Raw genomic sequence first — 23877 nt, 5'->3', positions numbered from 1 at the left:
TGGCTACAGGAAGTGAAGAGAGAGATAGAGAGAAAGGAGAGGGGGAAGTGTGGAGAAGCAGATGGCTGCTTCTCCTGTGTGCCCTGACTGGAATCGAACCCAGAACTTCCACATGGTGGGCTGATGCTCTACCACTGAGCCAACCGGTCAGGGCCATTTTTGTTTTATTTTTCTTTTTAAGATTTTATTTATTCATTTTAGAGAGGAAAGAGGGAGAGAGAATGGGGGAGAGAGACAAGTGGGGGGAGTAGCAGGAAGCATCAACTCTCATATGTGCCTTGACCAAGCAAGCCCAGGGTTTCAAACTAGTGACCCCAGCATTCTAGGTCAACACTTTTATCCACTGCACCACCACAAGTCAGGCTATAAAAGGAATCTTAAGAAGATAAATATTGAGCAGCATCAAATGAAATTTTAATAGAAATATTGACTCTCTTGCTACAGTCTTTTTTTTTTTTTTGTATTTTTCTGAAGCTGGAAACAGGGAGAGACAGTCAGACAGACTCGGGATCCACCGGGCACGCCCACCAGGGGCAACGCTCTGCCCACCAGGGGGCAATGCTCTGCCCCTCCGGGGCGTCGCTCTGCTGCGACCAGAGCCACTCTAGCGCCTGGAGCAGAGGCCAAGGAGCCATCCCCAGCGCCCGGGCCATCTTTGCTCCAATGGAGCCTTGGCTGCGGGAGGGGAAGAGAGAGACAGAGAGGAAGGAGGGGGGGTGGAGAAGCAAATGGGCGCTTCTTCTATGTGCCCTGGTCGGGAATCGAACCCGGGTCCCCCACATGCCAGGCCGACGCTCTACCGCTGAGCCAACCGCTAGGGCAGCTACAGTCTTTATTGTTTTTCTGGCTAAAGCTGTCCAACTTGATATTTTCCACACCCAAAAATTCAGACAGGGCAGTTGGTGCATGTCACTCAACATAGAGTCTAGGGTAACAGTTTTTCTTGCCTTTGTGAGTTCGTGTGATTTTGAATGAGTTTTTTCTTTATTAATTTCAGCAGCACAGTCAGCAGTCTCCATTCAAGAGTTGACTCATTAGAAAAGTCAAATACGAAGCTGATTGAAGAGGTATTGTCATCCAGCCATGTATAATTGTCTTTTATGGACCTAATATTTGCAATCCTTTTTCATCTATAGCACACACACACACATACATTTCATCATTATGATGGAATACTTGTAATATAATTGTAATTGAGAAGTTTGAGAGAAACCACACATCTCGGGTAAATCTGAATAGTTTCAAGGTACTCAACTTCTAGAAATGGGCCTCAAAGATGAAACTCATACATACTCTTCTATGAATAAGCTGTGCTTCTCATTTTCAAATCTGGATAACCTGAATTTCAATAGTGGAATCACCTGTAGTTAGAATTTTCTGCTAAAATGACACTCTCTCACTTGTTCCATTGTTCAGCTTGCTTTTCTTTTGAAGCAAGATCAGACCCACCCTTCCTTCACCCTCCCATGTGGAAAATCCATCCCATGTGCTCTGGCTCCTTGCATTGTCAAAGTGGCTATCTGGTAGTCCCAGAACCAGAAACTTATTTTAGCACTCACTTTTTTTTATAAACACTGAAAGTTAAAAAAAATTTTTTTTAAAGATTTTATTTATTGATTTTAGAGAGGGAGAAAGAGAGAGAAGGGGGAAGAGCAAGAAGCATTAACTCATAGTAGTTACTTCTTGTATGTGCCTCGACTGGGCAAGCCCAGGGTGTTGAACGGGCAACCTCAGCATTCCAGGTTGACATTTTATCCACTGCACCACCACAGGTCAGGCATTAGCTCTCTTTTTAATACTACTTTTTCATTAAGTTTTTTTTGGGTTTTTTTTGGTATTTTTCTGAAGTTGGAAACGGTGAAGCAGTCAGACAGACTCCCGCATGTGCCTGACTGGGGTCCACCCAGCATGCCCACCAGGGGGCGATGCTCTGCCCATCTGGGGCATTGCTCTGTTGCATCCAGAGCCACTCTAGCTCCTGAGGCAGAGGCCATGGAGCCATCCTCAGTGCCCGGGCCATCTTTGCTCCAATGGAGCCTTGGCTGCGGGAAGGGAAGAGAGAGACAGAGAGGAAGGAGAGGGGGAGGGGTGGAGAAGCAGATGGGCGCTTCTCCTGTGTGCCCTGGCCAGAAATCGAAACCGGGACTCCTGCACACCCAGCCGACGCTCTACCACTGAGCCAACCGGCCAGAGCACATTAAGTTTTTAAAAACCTGTCATGAAAGCATGAAAGTATTGCTTTCTATATTCAGACTAATTTAGGGTAGAGGAAGAAATTGTTTTATTAGTACTATGGACCCTATTTTCTATGTTAATTAAAATTCTTATTTCTTTTAAAACTCGCCCAATTTTTTAAAATCAGGGAACACATGATTTTATGGCTGCAGTTAAAAATGCATCTTCAGGCCTGACCTGCGGTGGCACAGTGGGTAAAGGCATCGCCCTGGAACGCTGAGGTCGCCGGTTCGAAATCCTGGGCTTGCCTGGTCAAGGCACATATGGGAGTTGATGCTTTCTGCTCCTCCCCCCCTTCTCTCGCTGTGTTTCTCTTTCTGTCTCTCTCTAAAATGAATAAATTTCTAAAAAATGCATCTTCAGACAAAGAAAAGCTTCCCTCTTTTTCTCTTTTGTGGCAGTTACAGTTTTGACTTCAGTCCTGAGAAAACCTTCAGGTTTTGAAAACAACATGTCTTCTTTTCTAAACCCCACACTTTGAAAAGCATATATAAATCCCAGTCTCAAACTCTGCACTCTAGTAATGCTGAGATATGTGCATCACCTGTTTCCTAGTTCATATACTCTTGGGAGATAGGTGTGTGTGCACACAAACACAGATATACATACATGATATACCTGATGCCCGATTTTTCATAACTACTCCACATACCATAAATATTGCTTCCTCTGAGTTTTAGAAAATTAGCTCAATGTAATTAAAATCAAGTATTAGGAAATTTCATGGTCTCATCTATGATAGCTTATTTTGGAATTGTATCTAACTCTGGATTACAGTTTAATTATACTCAGTGCTTCTTACGTCTTCATAAAGTAATTTTTCCAACCTTAAAAAAGGGGGAAAAAGAATGCACCTTCATTTGAATAGTTTTGGACCATTAGAGAGAGCTGTTTACTGGTTTGTGCCTCTTTTTGGCCTTAGGCACACTGTTAATTTCAAGTTGTTTCCTTGATAAATTATTCAGAAATTTATTTGCAAGCCAGCATTGGGGCGTGGTCCCTACTTTCCTTTCCTAACCCTTCTTTTTATTCTGGGCCTCAGAGCCAAGCCACTTAACCATTCATGTTTAACTGATGATGAGAGCAGTCTCATATTTGCGATGGTCACTCAATGTGCCATTTCTCACAGGGTATTATTTGGTTATCATGAATGTCATTTTCAGTAATAGCAAAACCTTTTCTTCCTTGTAGATGTTTCTGTTTTTACCCACCTTTACAGTTTTATTGTTTAACGCATAGTTCTTTATACGCTTACTCAGGCACTTTGTATTCAGGACATATTGTAAACCAGATAGGCATAGTATGTTTTGATTAACAGAATATATATCAACTAACAGAAGGAAATAGGAGAAATTAGTAAATTTTTTATTGGTATCTTCGGATAATAGGAGCACATATTTCTTATGAAAGTTTTTGTAGTTGTAAGACATTTTTATTAGTTTTAGAATTTTAATTTCTATTATTGGTATCCATGAACATAACCTATAAAGCAAGTATAAATAAAGATGTTTAAAATGTTTTTCTTGCTCCTGTTCCATAATTTAGTTAGCAATAGCAAAGAATAATATCATTAAACTCCAAGAAGAAAATCATCAATTACGAAGTGAGAATAAATTGATTTTAATGAAAACACAGCAGCATCTGGAGGTAAGTATAGATTGATTGCAAAAAAACTGTCTTGTGTCAGAAATTGTTACTTTTTGGGTCTTTTGTAATGACTGGGTGTTTCTATGCTGTATTAATAGTAGCTATTATAGAATAAAAAGTTTCCTTCCTAGGTTACCAAAGTGGATGTGGAAACTGAGCTTCAAACATATAAGCATTCTCGGCAGGGGCTAGATGAAATGTACAATGAAGCCAGAAAGCAGCTTCGAGATGAATCTCAGTTAAGACAGGTAAAGTTACATTAGCAAATAATAATAACAGTTTACCCTTAAGCAAGCACTACTTCAAGTCTCTTTCAGCCTGTTTCTTCTTTGGTGTGGGGTAGCTATCAATCTCATTCCCTAATTCCCTCAAATATTTAAGCTCCCACTGTATGTGTTTTTTAAACTTAAAATCTGTATTTGTGAAATGAATAGCTTGTGACCAGCATTACAGAAAAGGAAATAGAATAGAATGATGTATTCAAATATTAGTAAAATCATATTTTAAATTAACCTTCTTTTTTACCCCTTTAAATTATGAAATATGGCCCTGGCTGGTTAGCTCAGTGGTAGAGCATTTGCTGGGCTTGTGGATGTGTCAAGTTCGATTCTCAGTCGGGGCACACAGGAGAAGTGACTATTCTGCCTCTCCACCCTTCCCCCTCCTACTTCTCTCTCTCTCTCTCTCTCTCTCTCTCTCCCTCTCTCTCTCTCTCCCTCTCTCCCCCTCTCTCTCTCTCCTCTCTTCTCTCTTCCCTCCTGCAGCCATGGCTCGATTGGCTTGAGAAAGTTGGCCCTGGGCACTGAGGATGACTCCATGGCCTCCTCCTCAGGCGCTAAAAATAGCTTGGTTGCTGAGTAAGGGAGCAGCACCCCAGATAGGCAGAGCATCGCCATAGGAGGCTTGCCAGGTGGATCCTGGTCAGAGCACATGTGGAAGTCTGTCTTTCTGCCTTCCCTCCTCTCACTTAATTAAAAAAAAAAAAAAAGGAATTATGGCCTGACATGCGGCGCAGTGGATAAAGCATCAACCTAGAATGCTGAGGTTGCCAGTTTGAAACCCTAGGCTTGTCTGTTCATGGCACATATGGGAGTTGATGCTTCCTGCTCCTCCCCACCTTCTCTCTCTCTCTCTCTCTCTCTCTCTCTCTCTGTCTCTCCTCTTTGAAATGAATAAATTTACAAAAAAAGGAATTATGAAATATAACACCTACTGGCCTGACTAGGTAGTGGCACAGTGGGCAGAGTGTCAGACTGGAATGCATAGGACCTAGGACCCAGGTTTGAAACCCCAAAGTCATTGGCTTGAGTGCAGGCTCATCTGGCTTGAATGTGAGGTCACTGGCTTGAGCATGGGATCATAGACAGGACTCCATGGTTGCTGGCTTGATCCCAGAGGTCTCTGGCTTGAAGTCCAAGATTGCTGGCTTGAGCCCAAGGTTGCTGGCTTGAGCAAGGGGTCACCCGCTCTGCTGTAGCCCCTCTCTCCCATCAAGGCACATATGTGAAAGCACTCAATGAACAACTAAGGTGCCACAGTGAAGAACTGATGCTTCTCATCTCTCTCCCTTCCAGCCTGTCTGTCTCTCTCTGTCTCTGCCTTTCTCGCTAAAAAAAAGAAAGAAATATAATACCTACAGAAAAATACAATTTTAGCCTGATCTGTGGTGATGCAGTGGATAAAGCATCAACCTGGAATGCTGTGGTCACAGGTTGGAAACCCCAGGCTTGCCCCGTTAAGGCACATACGAGAAGGAACAACTATGAGTTGATGCTTCCTGCTCCACCCCCTACCTTTTTCTCTTTCTCTCCTCTCTCTAAAATCAGTAAATAAAATCTTTATAAAATTTTTTTTTTAAAAAATAAGAGAAATACAATTGTATATCTTAATGAATTATACCCATTTCAGTATCATTCGAGTCAAGAAGAGTATTGCCAGCCTTTTCATCCTCTTTGCTATTTGTCTTTTTTTACCCCCAAAGTGAGAAGTTGGGGGCGGGGCAGGGGGGGCATACAGACAGACTCCCGAATGTGCCCAGCTGGGATCCACCCAGCATGCACATCAGGGGACGATGCTCTTGCTCTGGGGAGTTGCTCCATTGCAACTGGAGCCATTCTAGCACCTGAGGTGGAGGCCATGGAGTCATCCTCAGTGCCTGGGCCAACTTTCCTCCAGTGGAGCCTTGGCTGTGGGAGGGGAAGAGAGAGACAGAGAGGAAGGAGAGGGGAGGGGTGGAGATGCAGATGGGCGCCTCTCCTTTGTGCCCTAGCCGGGAATCGAACCCAGGACTCCTGCATGCCCGGCCGACGCTCTACCACTGAGCCAACTGGCCAGGGCCAAAATGCTTCATTCTTTAGCCAGTAGAATAGTGATAATTGACAGTCTATTAAATGTTTTCATTTTAGCAAAATTTGCATTTGAAAATATTTAGAATGTTGTTATAGGGCCTGCTTGATTCCCTTTAGTGGTGCTTATAAATCAAAAGGAGTAGTTTACATATTGAATAGAAACATTTTCTTGGTCTCATTTAACTGTTGTGTATCTGATTTAGACATTGTAAAGGAATATGAATAGTGGTTATGTTGCAATTACAGGATGTGGAGAATGAGCTAGCAGTACAAGTTAGTATGAAACATGAGATTGAACTTGCCATGAAGTTGCTGGAAAAAGATATCCATGAGAAACAAGATACTCTGATAGGCCTTAGACAACAACTAGAGGAAGTTAAAGCAATTAACATAGAGATGTATCAAAAGTTGCAGGTAAGGAATGTTCTTAAATTCTCAGATTTTCTTTTTATATAAGTTGAAAATGAAGTATTTGTATAGAGGATTTAGTTTTTAAGAGATGAACTTACTTATTTTAACTGTGCTGTATTGGTTGTAAAAAGCAGTGAGTATTTTGCATGACCACTGGTGGTGCAATGGATAGAGTGTCAACCTAGGATGCTGTGGTCCCAGGTTCAAAATCCCAAGGTCTCTGGCTTGAGCCCGGGGTTGCTGGCTTGAGCCCAAAGGTCACTGGCTTGAAGCCCAGGGTTGCTGGCTTGAAGCCTAAGGTTGCTGGCTTGAGCGGGAGGTCACTGGCTGGACTTGAGCCCCAGGTCAAGGCACGTATGAGAAACAGTCAGTGAACAACTAAAGTGACTAAGAGTTGGTGCTTCTCCCTTCTTGTTGCTCTCTCTCCCTCTCCAACAACAAAAACAAAAAAAAGCAGTGAGGTTTTTTTCCCCCCTAAATGGAAACTTAAGAAATATAGCAATGACAAAAGTATAAAAGAACAATCACCTATCTGGTTTTGTTTTTTAATGCTGAAAGATTAACAGTATAAAGGTTAAATCTTTTGGGAAAACTCAATCTAAATATACCAGTCATTTTTTTGAACTTCTTTATATAGTATACCATATTCCCCATGTATAAGATGCACCCTTTTTTGAAAAATTTGGGGTCTAAAAACTTGGTGTGGGCCTGACCTGTGGTGGCGCAGTGGATAGGGTGTTGACCTGGAAATGCTGGGGTCGCCGGTTCGAAGCCCTGGGCTTGCCTGGTCGGGGCACATGTGGGAGTTGATGCTTCCAGCTCCTCCCCCCTGTCTCTCTCTCCTCGCTGTCTCTCTCTGTCTCTCCTCTCTAAAATGAATAAATAAAAATTAAAATAAAAAAAAAATTAAAAAAACAACAACAAAAAAACTTGGTGTGTCTTATACAATGGGTGTAGATATTTTTACTTGCATTTTCTGGGGTTTTTTGCGTGTGTGCTTGTTGTCTTTGTACTTATTGTTTTGCACTTGTTACCAGTATATTATGGTAGGTTACGTTTTGCCACATTCTGTCCTGAAATGGCTCAGAAAAAATTTTCGTACAGTGCTGAATTCAAGTTAAAAGGGATCGTTTGCAAAAGTGAATGGAAATTGTGCTGCTGAATGTCAGTTTGGTCCTCCTTCAACTGAGAAATCAATCCAAGACTGGCTATAGGAAGAAGAAACCCTACTGAAAACACCATGGCAGAAGAAGGCCACGAAACAAAGTCAGCAAAATGGCTTGATTTAGAGAGGGAATTGAAGATATGGATTGAAGAGCAAAGGACAATTGGAATTCCCGTGTCCACAAATATGGTTCAGCATGAGGCAAGAAGAATTGCTGATGAAAAAGAAGTTACTGATTTCAAAGGAGGACACAATTGGTGCTTCAGGTTCATGAAGTTATTTTCATGTATGATGCAATCTTCAGTGCCGTCTAAAGCATTGCTAATGCCACATTTTTTGAATGACCGTACCACGGTTTCATTCTTCACTGACTGCCATGATGTTTTCACCCATTCACAAACTTGAGTGATAGAGGGTCTCTTCATTCACCCAGTTGGTGTCAGATCATGATTACCAGCAGCCATCCATTTGTTCCACTCTTCTTTTTTTTTTTTTTTTTCTGAAGCTGGAAACAGGGAAAGACAGTCAGACAGACTCCCGCATGCGCCCGACCGGGATCCACCCGGCACGCCCACCAGGGGCGACGCTCTGCCCACCAGGGGGCGATGCTCTGCCCATCCTGGGCGTCGCCATGTTGCGACCAGAGCCACTCTAGCGCCTGGGGCAGAGGCCACAGAACCATCCCCAGCGCCCGGGCCATCTTTGCTCCAATGGAGCCTTGGCTGCGGAAGGGGAAGAGAGAGACAGAGAGGGAAAGCGCGGCGGAGGGGTGGAGAAGCAAACGGGCGCTTCTCCTGTGTGCCCTGGCCGGGAATCGAACCTGGGTCCTCCGCACGCTAGGCCGACGCTCTACCGCTGAGCCAACCGGCCAGGGCTTGTTCCACTCTTCTTGCATAAAGACTTTAAACGGTTTGTTGATGGAAACGTTGAGAGGTTGCAACTGGCTGGTAAGAACCCCAGGAATTACAGTTAGATGAGTCTTCACTTTTTTAAAGTTTTTTTTTGTGGTTTTGCTAATATGTGCTCTAAACTGGTCGAGCACTAATAGGGCAGTAAGTGACGTCAGCACTTCACACAGAGCCCAGCAGCTGCAGCACAGCCCTCCACCCCTGCAGCGCTCCTCTCACGTCTGCCCTCGTGATGCCAGGTGAATGCGCCCACACAACGTGGCTCACCTTCCCCCTGTGCTGCATGCAACTGTGGAAACTGGAACCAGGAGATCACTCAGCAGATGCCGGGGTTCTGCACGATGCTGTGGCGGATATGATTACGCTCCTGCTGGCGCTCATTCTACATATATTTACTGGTGCAGCGCCCTGCAGCAACTTAAAAAAATGAACATTGGCTCTATAAGATGCACGGGCATTTCCCTTCCACTTTTGGGGGGGAAAAGTGCATCTTATGGAGCGGAAAATATGGTATATAAATAATAAAATAAATATAAAGTCTCTGTTTTGCTGATTTTTGCCTATCACGGGGGGTTTTAGAACCTAACCCTTTCGACAGATGAGGGACCACTGTACATATTTTTTCAAATTTCAAGCCCTGAAATTGAGGTGCATCTTATACGTGGAAGGGTCTTATACATGGAGAAATATGGTAGACTTGAGAAAGATATAATTTTGATTGAAATGCTCTACTGTAATGATTATGAATTCTCTAATATAGTGACATTTTAAAATACACTTGTTGCCAAAATCCCTTTAAAATTTAATTTGAGAAACAGCATATTTGATAAGAACTGATCTTGTTGTCTTCTAAAAACATTAAAGGCTGGTGGGGCTTTTTTCCTTTACTATATTTTAAATGAAATCTAATAGTATTACTGCTTTATATCATGGTAGTATTTTAATCTACAAATTAACTCTGCTCATTTCTAAGTAACAGTCTCATAGCAAAATGGTATACAAAACTTACAAATATTCAGATTTAAAAATCAAAACCACTATAGCTTTTGTGTTTTTCTAAATAGGGTTCCGAAGATAGTTTGAAAGAAAAAAATGAACTAATTGCCCGGTTAGAAGAAAAAACCAGTAAAATCACTGTAGCCATGAGGCAGCTGGAACAAAGGTACAGCATTTCCAGTCTTAGTTCCTTTATTCCTTTCTTCCTTCCCCTTGTCTTCACTCGACTCTGACACCTGCTGCAAAAACCATTAGGGAAACTCAGATTAATTAGGTCATGGTTTTTTTAAGCCCAGCAGAATTTTGCCTTTTTTGTTTTGGTTGTTGCATGGAATCAAGTTGCTCTATATTGGGCTGATTCATTTGAGCCGTTTTATGGTGTGTTTTTTTAAAGGCCTAATATCAGCAATTTTATGTTCAATCTATTACATTACATAAAAGAAATACACAAACAGAAACCTTGAAAAATTGTAAAATGAACTAAATCCATGGTGGACTTATCCTCGATTGATTTCCATGCTTATTGATTGTCATATTCTTTGTTACTCACCATCTCTTTATCTGAAATCAAGCTTCCTGAGTTGACAGTTTAGTTGTTCCTCTTTGCGCTAGGACCCTTAACCCAACCCCAGAAATAATTTTGTTTAAATTGAATTGTTTTATATTGGCATTTTTCACTTTTATTGTTGGAAAATGTAATGTATTTCCATTGACCTGTCATGTTGGTGTCAACATATGTCTTATCATTACTTTCTTTGACTCTACTTATGAAAAACATAACTATTACTGCTTTATTGACATGAATATTCTTTTATTGACATCCTCTTTCTTCTTTTTTCTTTTTTGTTTTCTTTATCCCTATTTTTACATTTTGGACATCTTTATTACCTTTTTCTGTCTTTGATTTCTGTCCATTCCATTATGAAGTGACAATGATTTGTTAACTCAAACTAGGACAATTGCAATGTCATTGGTGAAAAGTGCCAGCAGTGACACTCAGGACCAGTACAAGCTGGTCAAAGATATATCTTTCTAAAAACCACTTGTATTTAAATAGACTAAAAGAGAATCAACAATTTTATAATATGTTAAATAGAAAGGAATTTATGCTATTAGGTCTTCTGAAAGGGTATTAGGGACCCTGTACACTTCTTGATCAGCTGCTATGGTTAATACACTGACGTGAAGCAGAGTGGGTGCACTTAGATTTCCAAAACCACATCCCTCAAACCTTGTGCACATGGGCTGATTTTGAGTATTGACCATCGGAGGTCAGAATTTTAAAATGCAGTTTTATCTTTTTAGCTACTTTTTGATGGAAAATATAAAAATTGTTTAAAAATAAGTTAACCTTTGGTTTCACAATGTGTTGGCACAGATTTCTTTTCCGCTGTTGGTCCACTCTTTGCTTAATGGCTCTTCTATGAATTTTAAAATATATTTAAAATAGTTTGTAACCCATATTGGCCATTGTCTTGTGCTTTAGCGTCTCACGTTTCCAGTTTCCTTGAGCTCTCTTCTGTGACAGCACAGCTTCAAGGCCTACCTCACTCTAACTTTTCTTTTAGTTTCTATAACATTAGAAAACACTTGGGTCCCCCACCCCCACGTTAGTATTTTAAATTTAGCTATTCGTTTTTACTTGGAAGTGGCATTTATACTTCTGAAATATGTGAGGATTGCCCCCATTGGTATGATTTTAAGGAAGAAAAGAAGAGGCAGTTTTTTTGGTTAGTTGAATAGAAATTTCTCTTAGGATTCCCTACAAGGAATTCATGTCTCTTGAATACTTATGAGCTATTTTCTTTTTTTTTTTTTTGCATTTTTCTGAAGCTGGAAACAGGGAGAGACAGTCAGACAGACTCCCGCATGCGCCGACCGGGATCCACCCGGCACGCCCACCATGGGGCGACGCTCTGCCCACCAGGGGGGATGCTCTGCCCATCTTAGGCGTCGTCATGTTGTGACCAGAGCCACTCTAGCGCCTGAGGCAGAGGCCACAGAGCCATCCCCAGCGCCCGGGCCATCTTTGCTCCAATGGAGCCTTGGCTGCGGGAGGGGAAGAGAGAGACAGAGAGGAAGGCGCGGCAGAGGGGTGGAGAAGCAAATGGGCGCTTCTCCTGTGTGCCCTGGCTGGGAATCGAACCCGAGTCCTCCGCATGCTAGGCCGACGCTCTACCGCTGAGCCAACCGGCCAGGGCCATGAGCTATTTTCTTATAAAAATATTGAAGTTAAATCTAAGAAATCCTAGATGGCCATAGGAGGAGGGAGTGGAGCTGAGCACAGGGAGAAGCAATGATGTATAAACAGAAAAAATGAAAATCACGTTGTCAGCTAACTTTTAAAATTCTATGACAAGGAACAAAAATAATCTCTAGAGAATAGAATCTAGTACTAATTTTTTTTAAATCTTAAAACACACACATGTATAAATAAAGCTTTGATATAATTAATAAATGCATAATGATCCTATAGGGAGGACTAGGCGATTATTTGAAGTAATTGCAGGTCTTTGCTCTTGGCCTTGTTAGCACACTTGATTCCTGGCATACACATCCTAACATAATATAGAGCAATGCGGCTTCTTCACGTAGTGGAGGCAGGTACTATGCCTTTCATGGTTTTGTAAAAAGGCAGTAGCACACCTATTCTACTTTGAAAGTTGATTCATTATGCTCTACAAAAGTGGTAAAGGCTGTATTGCTTTGCATTGTTAATTATGAACAAGAAATAAAACAAATTTGAAGATAGTATTTTGGGCATATTATATGTTATATTGAAAAAAATCACAAAACAATTTCTAGACATTGTGTGGCTCTTTCACGTTTGAGTTTGTGAGTTTTCCCTCAAACTTTGTTTTCATTTAGAAATGTTTCTATTTCCCCATTTTTCTTTTATTTGTCTTCTTCACCCTTTTACACCCTAGTTCTAGCCTCAGTTTTACCCAAAGTTGATTTGAATTACACCAGATTGCAGCAAGCAGAGAAGGAGCAAATGGAAGCTGAAGACGAGGACAAGAAACACCTACAGGAGTGTCAGAGTAAATCCGACAGTCTGCAGAAACAGATCTCTCAAAAAGAGAAACAGCTGTGAGTATTCCATTCTTGGAAAAATATACTTATTAACATAATTTTTACCTGCCCCCCCTTTCTTTTACACATCTGGTAAAATACCTATATTTTCATTTATTTAATGATGCCACCTGGATTGTGTAGTTCGCCTTAAAAAAAAATTAGCCTGACCAGGCAGTGGCACAGTGAATAGAGCATTGGCCTGGAATGCTGAGGACCCAGGTTCGAAACCCCTGAGGTCGTTGGCTTGAGCGTCAGCTTATCTGCCTTGAGCTTGGGGTCACCAGCTTGAGCATGGGATCATAGGCATGACCTCATGGTCACTGGCTTGAGCCCAAAGGCTGCTGGCTTGAAGCCCAGGGCCGCTGGTGTGAGCAAGGGGTCACTGGCTGGGCTGGAGCCCCTCAGTCAAGGCCAATCAATGAATAACTGAAGTGCTGCAACTATGAGTTGATGCTTCTCATCTCTCTCCCTTCCTGTCAGTCCCTCTTCTCTCCTTCCCTCTCCGTTCCCCCCCCCCCTCTTGCTTAAAAAAAAAAAATTAGAAAACATACTTATGATGTAAACTTATGGTTTTACTACCTTTTTTATTTATAAAGCACTTTCAACTATCTTGCTATCTTTTTGCTCAAGGAGAGTAATTCTTTCTGTTGTTTAACATTAATCTGGCATTTATGTTTCTAAATTCTAAGTATAATGAGCCTTTGTAACTCCATGTATATATAAGTAAAATAGATAAAAGGAACATCTGTTATTAACGTGATGTTTTCTGAGAACATTGTTATGAGTACATCATATGATAGATATGTAGCCAACTAGGAAGGATGTCAGTACATGTCATTGAGTTGGAAAACAAAAGCAAGTTTCAGACAGTATGCTATGCTAAGTATGATCCTATATTTTATAAAATTAAAACTGAATATGTATATACTTACATATACATAGAAAAGAGTTCAAAGAATACAGATTCTGAGGAATGATTATTTCAGGGGAGTGATGGCTGATTGACAGAGATATTTTAAATAAACAGTTTTATTTATTATTTTTTTTTTTTTTGCAAAGACAGAGAGAGAGTCAGAGGGATAGACAGGGACAGACAGACAGAAATGGAGACAGATGAGAAGCATCAATCATTAGTTTTTCGTTGCACGTTGCGACTTCTTAGTTGTTCATTGATTGCTTTCTCATATGTGCCTTGACTGTGGGCCTTCAGCAGACTGAGTAACCCCTTGCTGGAGCCAGCGACCCTGGGTCCAAGCTGGTGAGCTTTTGCTCAAGCCAGATGAGCCCACGCTCAAGCTGGCGACCTTGGAGTCTCGAACCTGGGTCCTTCCACATCCCAGTCCAACACTCTATCCACTGCACCACCGCCTGGTCAGGCTTGACAGAGATATTTTAATTTTTACTTTATAAACATCAATATTTTCCCCAGTAAATATGTATCACTTCTGTTATAAAAAGACAATAGAGTTAGTTTTGTAGTCTGTTTAACAGATCATTAAACAAGAGCACATGCTACATATGATGTGTAACTTGCCAAGCTGCTTTAGATCTGTTGTTTGAGGTGTTAAATTCTTCTCCATCCTTACTGATTTTCTGTCTAGTAGTTCTATCAGTATTGAAAGAGGATTTGTTGAAGTTTTCCAACTATAATTGTGGACCTAGGTATTTCTACTTTCAGTTCTAACAGTTTTTGTTCCTTTTGAAGTTCTGTTGAATAGTGTCTATACATTTAGGATTGCTATGTGTTCTTAGTAAACTGACCTTTTTATCATTATACAATGAGCCTCTCTGTCTGGTAATTTTCTTGCTCTGAAGCCTATTTTATCTGAATTAATATAGCCACTTCTGCTTTCTTTTGATTAGTGTTTTCATATAGTAGACAAAAGATTAATATTCTCATTTTCTATCTTTTTACTTTCAGCCCAATCGTCATTATATTAATATTTGAAGTAGTTTCTAAAATTTTGGTTTTATCTAATCTGCCAGTCTCTCTTTTAATGATGTAATTAGCACATTTATAATTAGTGAAATAGTTTTTATGTTATAGCTTAAGTCTGTTGTTTTATTTTTCTCTTTTTTATTCTTGTTTTACTTTTCCTGCTTTCCCTTGAGTTACTTGAATATCATTTAGAATTCCTTTTTGATTTATCTGTAGTGTTTTTTAGTATATTTCTTTATACAGATTATTTTTAAGTGAGAAGAGGGGAGATAGTGATACAGACTCCTGCATGTGCCCTGACAGGGATCCACTCAGCAACCCCCCTCTGGGGCCAATGCTCAGATCAACTGAGCTATGTTTGGCACCTGGGGCCCAACGCTTGAACCAATTGAGCCACTGGCTGTGGGAGGGGAAGAGGGAGAGAAGGGGAAGAGGGAGGGGAAGAGAAACAGATGGTCCCTTCTCTTTGTGCCCTGACGAGCAATCAGACCTGGGATGTCCATACACCAGGCTGACACTCTATCCATTGAGCCAGCTGGCCAGAGTCTCTTTGTATATATATTTTTTGTGGTTCTACATTTTATATTGTGTATTTGAAACTTTTCAGTATACTGGTATCAACATTTTATTACTTTGAGTGAAGTACAGAAGCCTTACCTCCACTTTATATTCTCTTCCCCTTATAATATAATTTGCTTATATATTTCCTTTACATAATACTGAAAAGCACATCAGACAATGTTATAGTTTATGCTTCAACCTTTAAACATTATTTAGAAAATTTTCTCTTTATTGTTCTTTATTTTTGATGTTCCAAGTTTCCTTATTTGTGTCTGAAGAACTTCCTTTAGCCATTTTTTGAGGGTTGGTCTGTTGGTAACAAGTTTTCTTGCTTTTTCATCTGAAAACATCTTGATTTCATTTTCATTTTTGAAGGATATTTTTCAAGATATCCTTAGAATTCTGAGTTGACAGTTCTTTTTGTTCAGCACTTGAAAAGTGTTGTGCCACTTTATTTTAGTCTTCATAGTTTCTGGTGAAAAATAAACTGTCATTTGAATTGTTCTAATTATTCTCAAGATTCTTTCTTTGACTTATTCTGTTTGGGCTTTGGTCAGCTTTGTGGATCTTTACGTTTATCTTTGCCAAATTTGGAAAACTTTTGGCCATTCAGATTTTTTAAAAAATTGTAAAAAATTTATTGATTTAGTGAGAGAGGAAGGAAGAGAGAGAGAAAGAGAGACAGGAACATTGAGCTGTTCTTGTGTGGACCCTGACCTCTGTGCCTCGGGATGATGTTCTAACCAACCAAACTATGTGGTCAGGGCTGCCATTCAGATATTTTTTGAGTTCCACCTGCTTTCTTTTCTCCTCTGGGACTCTACTAACATGAATGTTAGATCTTTTTTACAATAGTCCCACAGGTTTCTGACACTGTTTTTATCTCTCAGTCTGTTTTCTCTCTGTTGTTCAGATTAAGTAATTTTTATGTTCAGATTAAGTAATTTCTATTTTTCTATTTTGAAGTATGTTCATTCTTTCCTCCTCCTCATCATTCTCCTCGTGAGCCCATCCAGTGAGATTATTTTATATTTCAGTTCTTAGGTTTCAATTTGACTCCCTCCCTCCCTGGAACGTCCCAGGTCATCACGCTGTCCACTATGCCTTCACCTGGTCAGGCATGTCTGGGTTTTTTTTTGTTTTGGTTTTTTTTTCTGAAGCTGGAAACGGGGAGAGACAGTCAGACAGACTCCCGCATGCGCCCGACCGGGATCCACCCGGCACGCCCACCAGGGGCGAGGCTCTGCCCACCAGGGGGTGATGCTCTGCCCCTCCAGGGCGTCGCTCTGCCGTGACCAGAGCCACTCTAGCACCTGGGGCAGAGGCCAAGGAGCCATCCCCAGCGCCCGGGCCATCTTTGCTCCAATGGAGCCTTGGCTGCGGGAGGGGAAGAGAGAGACAGAGAGGAAGGGGGGGGGGGGGGTGGAGAAGCAAATGGGCGCTTCTCCTATGTGCCCTGGTCAGGAATCGAACCCAGGTCCCCCACACGCCAGGCCGACGCTCTACCGCTGAGCCAACCGGCCAGGGCCATGTCTGGGGTTTTTAACTGTACTTCGTTGCAGGAAATATGTTTATTCTGTCTTGTCTAGAACCAGGATTCTCAGTTCTTTTTAATTATCACAGAAATAACATTTGGAGAAATTGGCATATAGAATAAGGCTTTAGGGCAGGAAATATTACCTTTGTTGAAAACTTGCACATTTGTACATTGTGAAACCAACCCCTCCCCCTCATAAACAAATAAACAAACAAATACAAAACCCCCAGAAACACTCAGCAAGCATTTTCTTTTAATTTTAAGATGTTCACAAAAGGACTACCAGTACTTTCAGGGCTCCCTTGGCAACAAAAATCTCAGGAAGCATTTAAGTCAACAGGTTTATTAGTGATGCCAAGAGTTTTGTTTGAAGTCCCTGTGCCTTGCCAAATGAAAAACAGGAAATGCCAGACTAGGACATTTTGCCAATAACTAGAATACAATCTTGAAACCCTGGTTCTCTGTGTTACTGAATTACTTTTCTAGAGGTTGACAAACATGTAGTTAAGACAAATATATATTTTTTCTGCAATGATGCAGCTACCAAAAGGAAGATCTAAGTAATGCTATAGAGATCTGGCCCTTTTCTATAGGGCTGACCTAGTCAATAAGAGGTGGGTTTATTTGCAGAGAGATGTCTGTCCCTCCTGAAACTGTGAAAGTAATTTTCTCTCTCGGTGCATTTTGGTGATCATAAACATGGTAACAATTTGGAGATCAGGAGGATCCCTGATGGCTCAGAAAAATAGAAGCCATCTGTAGAGATGGGCTGTTGGGACTTTTTTTTTTGTTAACATTTTGATGGCTATCCTTATTTATTTATTTATTTTTGGTATTACATTATACTGATATTACGTAGATATTGTTTTTTAGAAAGAGGATCATGCTACATGCTTTTTAGTCACTTGTTTTACGTATTTACTTCATCGTGGACATTGTGTCCTATCAATTAATACAGGTCTACACACCATCATATCACAGTAAACCTAAACAGATCCTTTAGCCTGAAAAATTGTACTTTCTGTTTGAGTTAGCATATCTTTGACTGTGAGTGATAGCTTGCATTTCTTTATTTTGTGAATTACCAGTTTATATCTATTTTTTCCCTTTCTTGTGTTCAGCTTTTTTTTTTTTTTTGGTAAGAGCTCTTTATGTATTTACTCTGGGTTTTTAACATATAATGAAAATGTTTTCTAAGGTTTATTAATTTTTAAACATTGTTTATAGTGGTTTTCTTATTTACAAATTTAAAATCTTTATATTGCCCCTTTATTTTTTTTATGATTTTCTGCTTTTTCTTTTTTTAGCAAGAGATTGAGAGAGAGAGACAAACAGACAAGGGAGTGAGAGAGATGAGAAGCATCGACTCATAGTTGCGGCACCTTAGTTGTTCATTGATTGCTTCCTCCATCTTGATGGGTGGGGAGGTAGGGGCAGGGCTCCAGCCGAGCCAGTGACTACTTGCTCAAGCCAGCGACCTTGAGCTTCAGGCCAGTGACTTTTGGGCTCAAGCCATCAACCATGGGGTCATGACCATGATCCCATGCTCAAGCCAGCGACCCTCTGCTCAAACTGGATAGCTCACACTCAAGCCGGTGACCTTGGGGTTTTGAGCCAGGGTCCTCAGTATCCCAGGCCAGCGCTCTATCCACTGCGGCACCGTCTGGTTAGGCATATGATTTTCTGCCTTTGGTTGTCAACATATGACAATATGTTTATAGTAACTTAAAAATAAAAATTTATATTTGCTTTTTCATTCAATTTTTTCTGATTCTGGATGATAAGGCCACTCAGCAAGGCACTCTGTACTTTTGGTTACTTGAATGTTAGTAACATTATACCTGTCCATCTGTATTCCTTTTAAATTTGTAGTAAAATAGTAAAAAAAGAATGTGGCTGTAAATGGAAATGCTAATTTTAATGAGGAAACACAAGTCATAAAAATATTAACAAAATGTTGAAATAATGTAATATTCTCCATATTATGATATATTGCAATTAAAATATAAAAAAATTAGAAACTGTAGCATTATTAGCACATACCTCTCCTGTTATACCTACTTATAAGCAATAATTATTGAAATTATTATTATTATTTTTTATTTTTTTTCATTTTTCTGAAGCTGGAAACGGGGAGAGACAGTCAGACAGACTCCCGCATGCGCCCGACCGGGATCCACCCGGCACGCCCACCAGGGGCGACGCTCTGCCCACCAGGGGGCGATGCTCTGCCCATCCTGGGCGTCGCCATGTTGCGACCAGAGCCACTGTAGCGCCTGAGGTAGAGGCCACAGAGCCATCCCCAGCACCCGGGCCATCTTTGCTCCAATGGAGCCTTGGCTGCGGGAGGGGAAGAGAGAGACAGAGAGGAAAGCGCGGCGGAGGGGTGGAGAAGCAAATGGGCGCTTCTCCTATGTGCCCTGGCCGGGAATCGAACCCGGGTCCTCCGCACGCTAGGCCGACGCTCTACCGCTGAGCCAACCGGCCAGGGCCTGAAATTATTATTTTTTTGGTCATCCTTAAATGTAGGAATTTTACTACTTTTGTGTTGCCAGCTATTGCCTGTTGGTAGAATGGTGAAATAGTGCTTTCAGATGTGAACTGGTATTTCCAGGCAATGTGGATTTCCCCCGAGTGTCTCCTTAGTCACATCTGTCCTGTAATTGGTCAGCTTCCAGCAGTAATCTGAAAAGTAGTTCTCTGCACCAGAATTAATTTTTCTATTACTAATGTTAAATTGATTTAGTGGTTGCTGTAATTATTATATCAGGACAGTACTTTTCATTAGTTTATTGTAAAATTTTCTCATGGCACAGAATTGTAAATAGTTAAAACCCCCACGTTTTTCCGTACATAAATAATTAAAACCAACCCCCGTGTTTCTCTGTACAGGCTATAACCAGTTGTAGTAGTCAACTGTGACCAGTTGTAATATTGTAGTGACCTTCCAGGCATTTATATACTTATACAGCATTTATGTATACAGAATTAATAAGTGACAGATTATTGTTTAGCAAGTTTCTGTAGTTGACAATGAAACTGGTATTCTGGGATCAGAAAACTCTGTGCTGCTGAATTTGTTTACCAAAAAAATATTTATGAGAAAAAAGATATGAAGAAATGACTTATAAAGGCAGAAGTAATCAACCAAAAAGATACTCTTATTGAAGAACACACATCACTGTCATGTGAACAGTAGTATTGAGCTTCTGTTTATTTTTTGTCATTTAAGGGTGCAGTTGGAAACTGATTTGAAGATTGAAAAGGAATGGAGGCAGACTTTGCAGGAAGATCTTCAAAAGGAGAAAGATGCCTTGTCTCATCTTAGAAATGAGACCCAACAAATCATTAGTCTTAAAAAAGTAAATGGTGGTAAAAGTTTTGTTTTGTTTTTAGATTTTATTTTATTGATTTTAGAGAAGGGAGAGAGAAAGAGAGAGAGAAAAGCGGTAGAGGAAAGGGAAGCATCAACTTATAGTAGTTGCTTCTCATATGTGTCTTGACCAGGCAAGCCCAGGGTTTTGAACTGGTGACCTCAGCATTTCAGGTTGAGGCTTTATCCATTGTACCACCACAGGTCAGGCTGGTGGTAAAACTTTTAAAATTACATCTTGATGAAAGTTATTTAAAAGAGAATTAAATCAGCCTGACCAGATGGTGGCATAGTGGATGGATAGAGCATCGACGTGGGACACTGAGGACCCAGGTTTGAAACTCCAAGGTCTCTGGCTTGCTCAAAGCCTCATCTGGATTGAGCATGGGGTCACTAGCTTGAGTGTGGGATCATAGACATGACCCCATGATCCCTGGCTTGAGTCCAATAGTCACTGGCTTGAACCCCAAAGGTCGCTGGCTTGAGCAAGGGTTCACTGGCTCAGCTGGAGCCCCCTGGTCAAGGCGCATATGAGAAAGCAATCAGTGAACAACTGAAATGCTGCAACTACAAGGTGATGCTTTTCATCTCTCTCCCTTCTTGTATTTCTCTCTCTAAAAAAAAAAAAAAAAAAAATTAAAAGAATCAAATCATAATTTGCATTAGTACTAAGGAAACAATTTACTAGTCATCTTTAAAAATGTCAGAAGATTAATAGAATAAAAAATAGTTGATAGAGCAGTTATGAAAGAGCTTTGGACAAATAATTCTGTTTTTATAAAAAGTAAAGGATTTGTGTTCCTAATTAATGGTATGTATACAGTCTGTTTCTTTCAAATTACATTTTCTGTTTTATTATTGTTTTGAAGGAATTCCTTAACCTCCAGGATGAAAATCAGCAGTTGAAAAAAATATATCATGAACAGGAGCAAGCTCTTCAAGAACTTGGCAACAAACTTAGCGAGTAATTTCTCTTTTTTCCTTCAACTAAGTAGTCATTGACTTTTATAAAGTGTGCCAAACTAAATAGTCAGAAAAGTTTAAATATAGGAAAGAAAGATATGAAGTATTAAAAACAAAACAAAAAATATTTTGAAGATTATCAAGTAAGACTGTAGGCTGGAGAGATTTTGTTAAAAGTTTTCATTTTATTGGATCTTAGCTCTATATGTTTTTTAGGAGATGAAAGCTAAGACTCTTGTTTAATTTCTTTAAACCAGAGTATTCAGGACTTAATTTAATATATTTTTCTCAGAAAAACAGAAGCCATATTTTCATAATATCTGGAGACAGCTTTTTCAGAGTGTTTTGAGAAGGAGCCAACATTGTGAGAAGTGAAGGGTGTTTTATCCCATCTGGAGTGAGTAGGAGCTTAGCTTCATACAAGTGTGGTTGGTTCTATTGCAGTGAAGTGTTGAGTTCCTATAAAGACAAGAAAGAGAAATGGTGTTTTGTCTCACATATTCCTCCTTGTTCATATGGTCTGTGTTTTGCTAAAGATAGGATTCCATTAAGAAGTCTTGAGACCAGTTTCCAAGGGCAGAGGAAAGAGTAGTTCACTAAAACCGCAAAAGAAAACATCAGTTTCAAAGAGATAACAGTTTTTATTTCTACAAATTTACAGAACAATTGCATTATGATTCTGATAAGTAAGACTTCAATTAAAATCTGACATTCATTTACTGAGCACTTTGAGCCAGAGCCTGTGCTAAGTGTTTGTTACTTTATTTCCCACTCATTCATTTGACAAATACTTGTTGAGGTTCTGCTATGTGCGAGGCACTATTCTAAATGCTAGGACTCAACAGTGAACAATTCCCAAAACAAAAATAAATATATTAATATATTTACATTTATTAAGATCATAAAGGTTTAATATTAAAATGGATTAAAATAGTAAAACAAGGAATATGTATTACTTTTCACCCATCTCTCATTCAATACTGGAAATTTTATAGTTTTATTAAAAGCATGATGTTTTGACTGTCCAGACTTTTGTTTTTTCCTTTAGTCTGGTTCATTGTTTCTCAAACTTTAGTTTGCATGAAAATTACTGCTCAATGTCAGATACACCCAACAGACTATACTGAATGTTATGGGCTATTTAAGGAATTTTCAAGAATTATTTTGACTACTAAATTTTTTCATTGTAAACTGACTGCATATCTAATCCCTGTGTAACTCCCTTATGTGCATGTTTTTCTGAAGTTTGTGGGGTTTCTTACTTAAGAATATGTGTTAGAGGTTTTTCCATATCAGTACATAAAGGTATTCCTTAGGATGAATGTGCTATCATTTAAACTGTTTCTAATTTTTAAAAAATTGTTTTTAATTTTTTAAATAACCAGTACTGTGAACATCATTATATGTGTATGTTGATATAGCTTGATATACTTTAATGAGTATATCTAAAGAGTAAGTTTCTATATGCGATTGCTGGGCCAAAAAGAATGTTTTTTTAACAATTTTTTATAGTGCCAAATTGCTCTATATCTCTAATGTTAGATCCCTTCTGGAAGTAAGAGAGAATGTTTTTGACAGTCTGATAATTGAAAATATTGTTGTTGTTTTTTTGTGACAAACAGAGAGAGTCAGAGAGAGGGACAGATAGGGACAGACAGACAGGAAGGGAGAGAGATGAGAAGCATCAATTCTTCGTTGCGGCACCTTAGTTGTTCATTGATTGATTTCTCATATGTGCCTTGACTAGGGGGCTACAGCAGACTGAGTAATCCCTTGCTCAGTGACTTTGGGCTCATGCTGGTGAGTCTTGCTCAAACCAGATGAGGCTGCGCTCAAGCTGGTGACTTTGGGGTTTTGAACCTGGGTCCTCTGCGTCCCAGTGTGATGCTCTATCCACTGCACCACCGCCAGGTCAGGCTGAAAATATTGTTTGATTTGTATTTCTTTACTCATTAGAAGGGTTGAACATCTATATTTATTTGTAGTTGCAGTTTATTTCCTGTAAACTGCCTGTTCATATACTTGACACATTTTTTGGTTGGATATCTCATCTTTTTCTTATGGGACCTTTGTAAATTAATTGTTGTACACAGCGTATATCTTTTATTTCTAGTTTATCATTTGTCTTTTTTTTTTAATTTTTATTGATTTTAGTGAGAGAAAGGGAGAGGAGAAAGACAGGAACATCGAGCTGTTCCTGTATGAGCCCTGACCGGGGATTGAACCAGCAACCACTATGCCTCGGGATGATGCTCTAACCACCTGTGCTATCCGTCTAGGACCTGGATAGCCCCCCCCCCCATTTTTTTATAGTGAGAAATAGGGAGATAGTGAGATAGATTCCCTCATGCACCCTGACCAGGTTCTACCTGAGGCTCCTGAGGCTGACTCTGGGACCAGCTAAGCTCTCCTCAGCACCCTTGTGGACACTTGAACCGATCAAGCCACTTGCTGTGGGAGGGGAAGAGGGAGAGAAGCAAATGGTCACTTTTCTTGTTTGCCCTGACCAGGGATTGAACCCAGGATGGCCATATGCCAGGTGGATGCTCTATCTACTGAGCCAGCCAGCCAGGGTCTCATTTGTCTTTTTACTTCATTTATGATATATATATATATTTTTTTCCTTGCTAAAGTTTGAATTTTTATGGTGCAGCTTTAGTAGTTTTCTTTTCCCAATTCTGAGACCCACAGTCCCTAAGACATGGGTAGGGCCAGTTGT

General features: G+C 40.1%; 1 protein-coding gene across 8 annotated transcripts in view; it reads left to right on the top strand.

Annotated features, from left to right (window-relative positions):
* The window catches only part of RUFY2 (RUN and FYVE domain containing 2), a 63871-nt gene that overhangs the window by 27757 nt on the left and 12237 nt on the right, over positions 1 to 23877 (top strand). For 5 of the 8 annotated variants that reach the window (XM_066242671.1, XM_066242673.1, XM_066242669.1 and 2 more), the window contains 8 exons: positions 998 to 1067; positions 3781 to 3882; positions 4014 to 4130; positions 6477 to 6644; positions 9779 to 9876; positions 12681 to 12800; positions 20055 to 20184; positions 21065 to 21159. In XM_066242671.1, the coding sequence (XP_066098768.1) occupies positions 998 to 1067; positions 3781 to 3882; positions 4014 to 4130; positions 6477 to 6644; positions 9779 to 9876; positions 12681 to 12800; positions 20055 to 20184; positions 21065 to 21159 (900 nt within the window). Of the gene's footprint in view, positions 1 to 997; positions 1068 to 3780; positions 3883 to 4013; positions 4131 to 6476; positions 6645 to 9778; positions 9877 to 10637; positions 11454 to 12637; positions 12801 to 20054; positions 20185 to 21064; positions 21160 to 23877 lie in introns of those variants that run through there. The other 3 variants (XM_066242676.1, XM_066242674.1, XM_066242675.1) reach the window with 2 other exon arrangements.

The sequence above is a fragment of the Saccopteryx bilineata genome, chromosome 9, assembly GCF_036850765.1.
Source record: "Saccopteryx bilineata isolate mSacBil1 chromosome 9, mSacBil1_pri_phased_curated, whole genome shotgun sequence".
In the NCBI taxonomy this organism is placed as follows: Eukaryota; Metazoa; Chordata; class Mammalia; order Chiroptera; family Emballonuridae; genus Saccopteryx; species Saccopteryx bilineata.
Note: the sequence above shows the minus strand (reverse complement) of the source record. Positions and strands in the feature narration are given on the sequence as shown.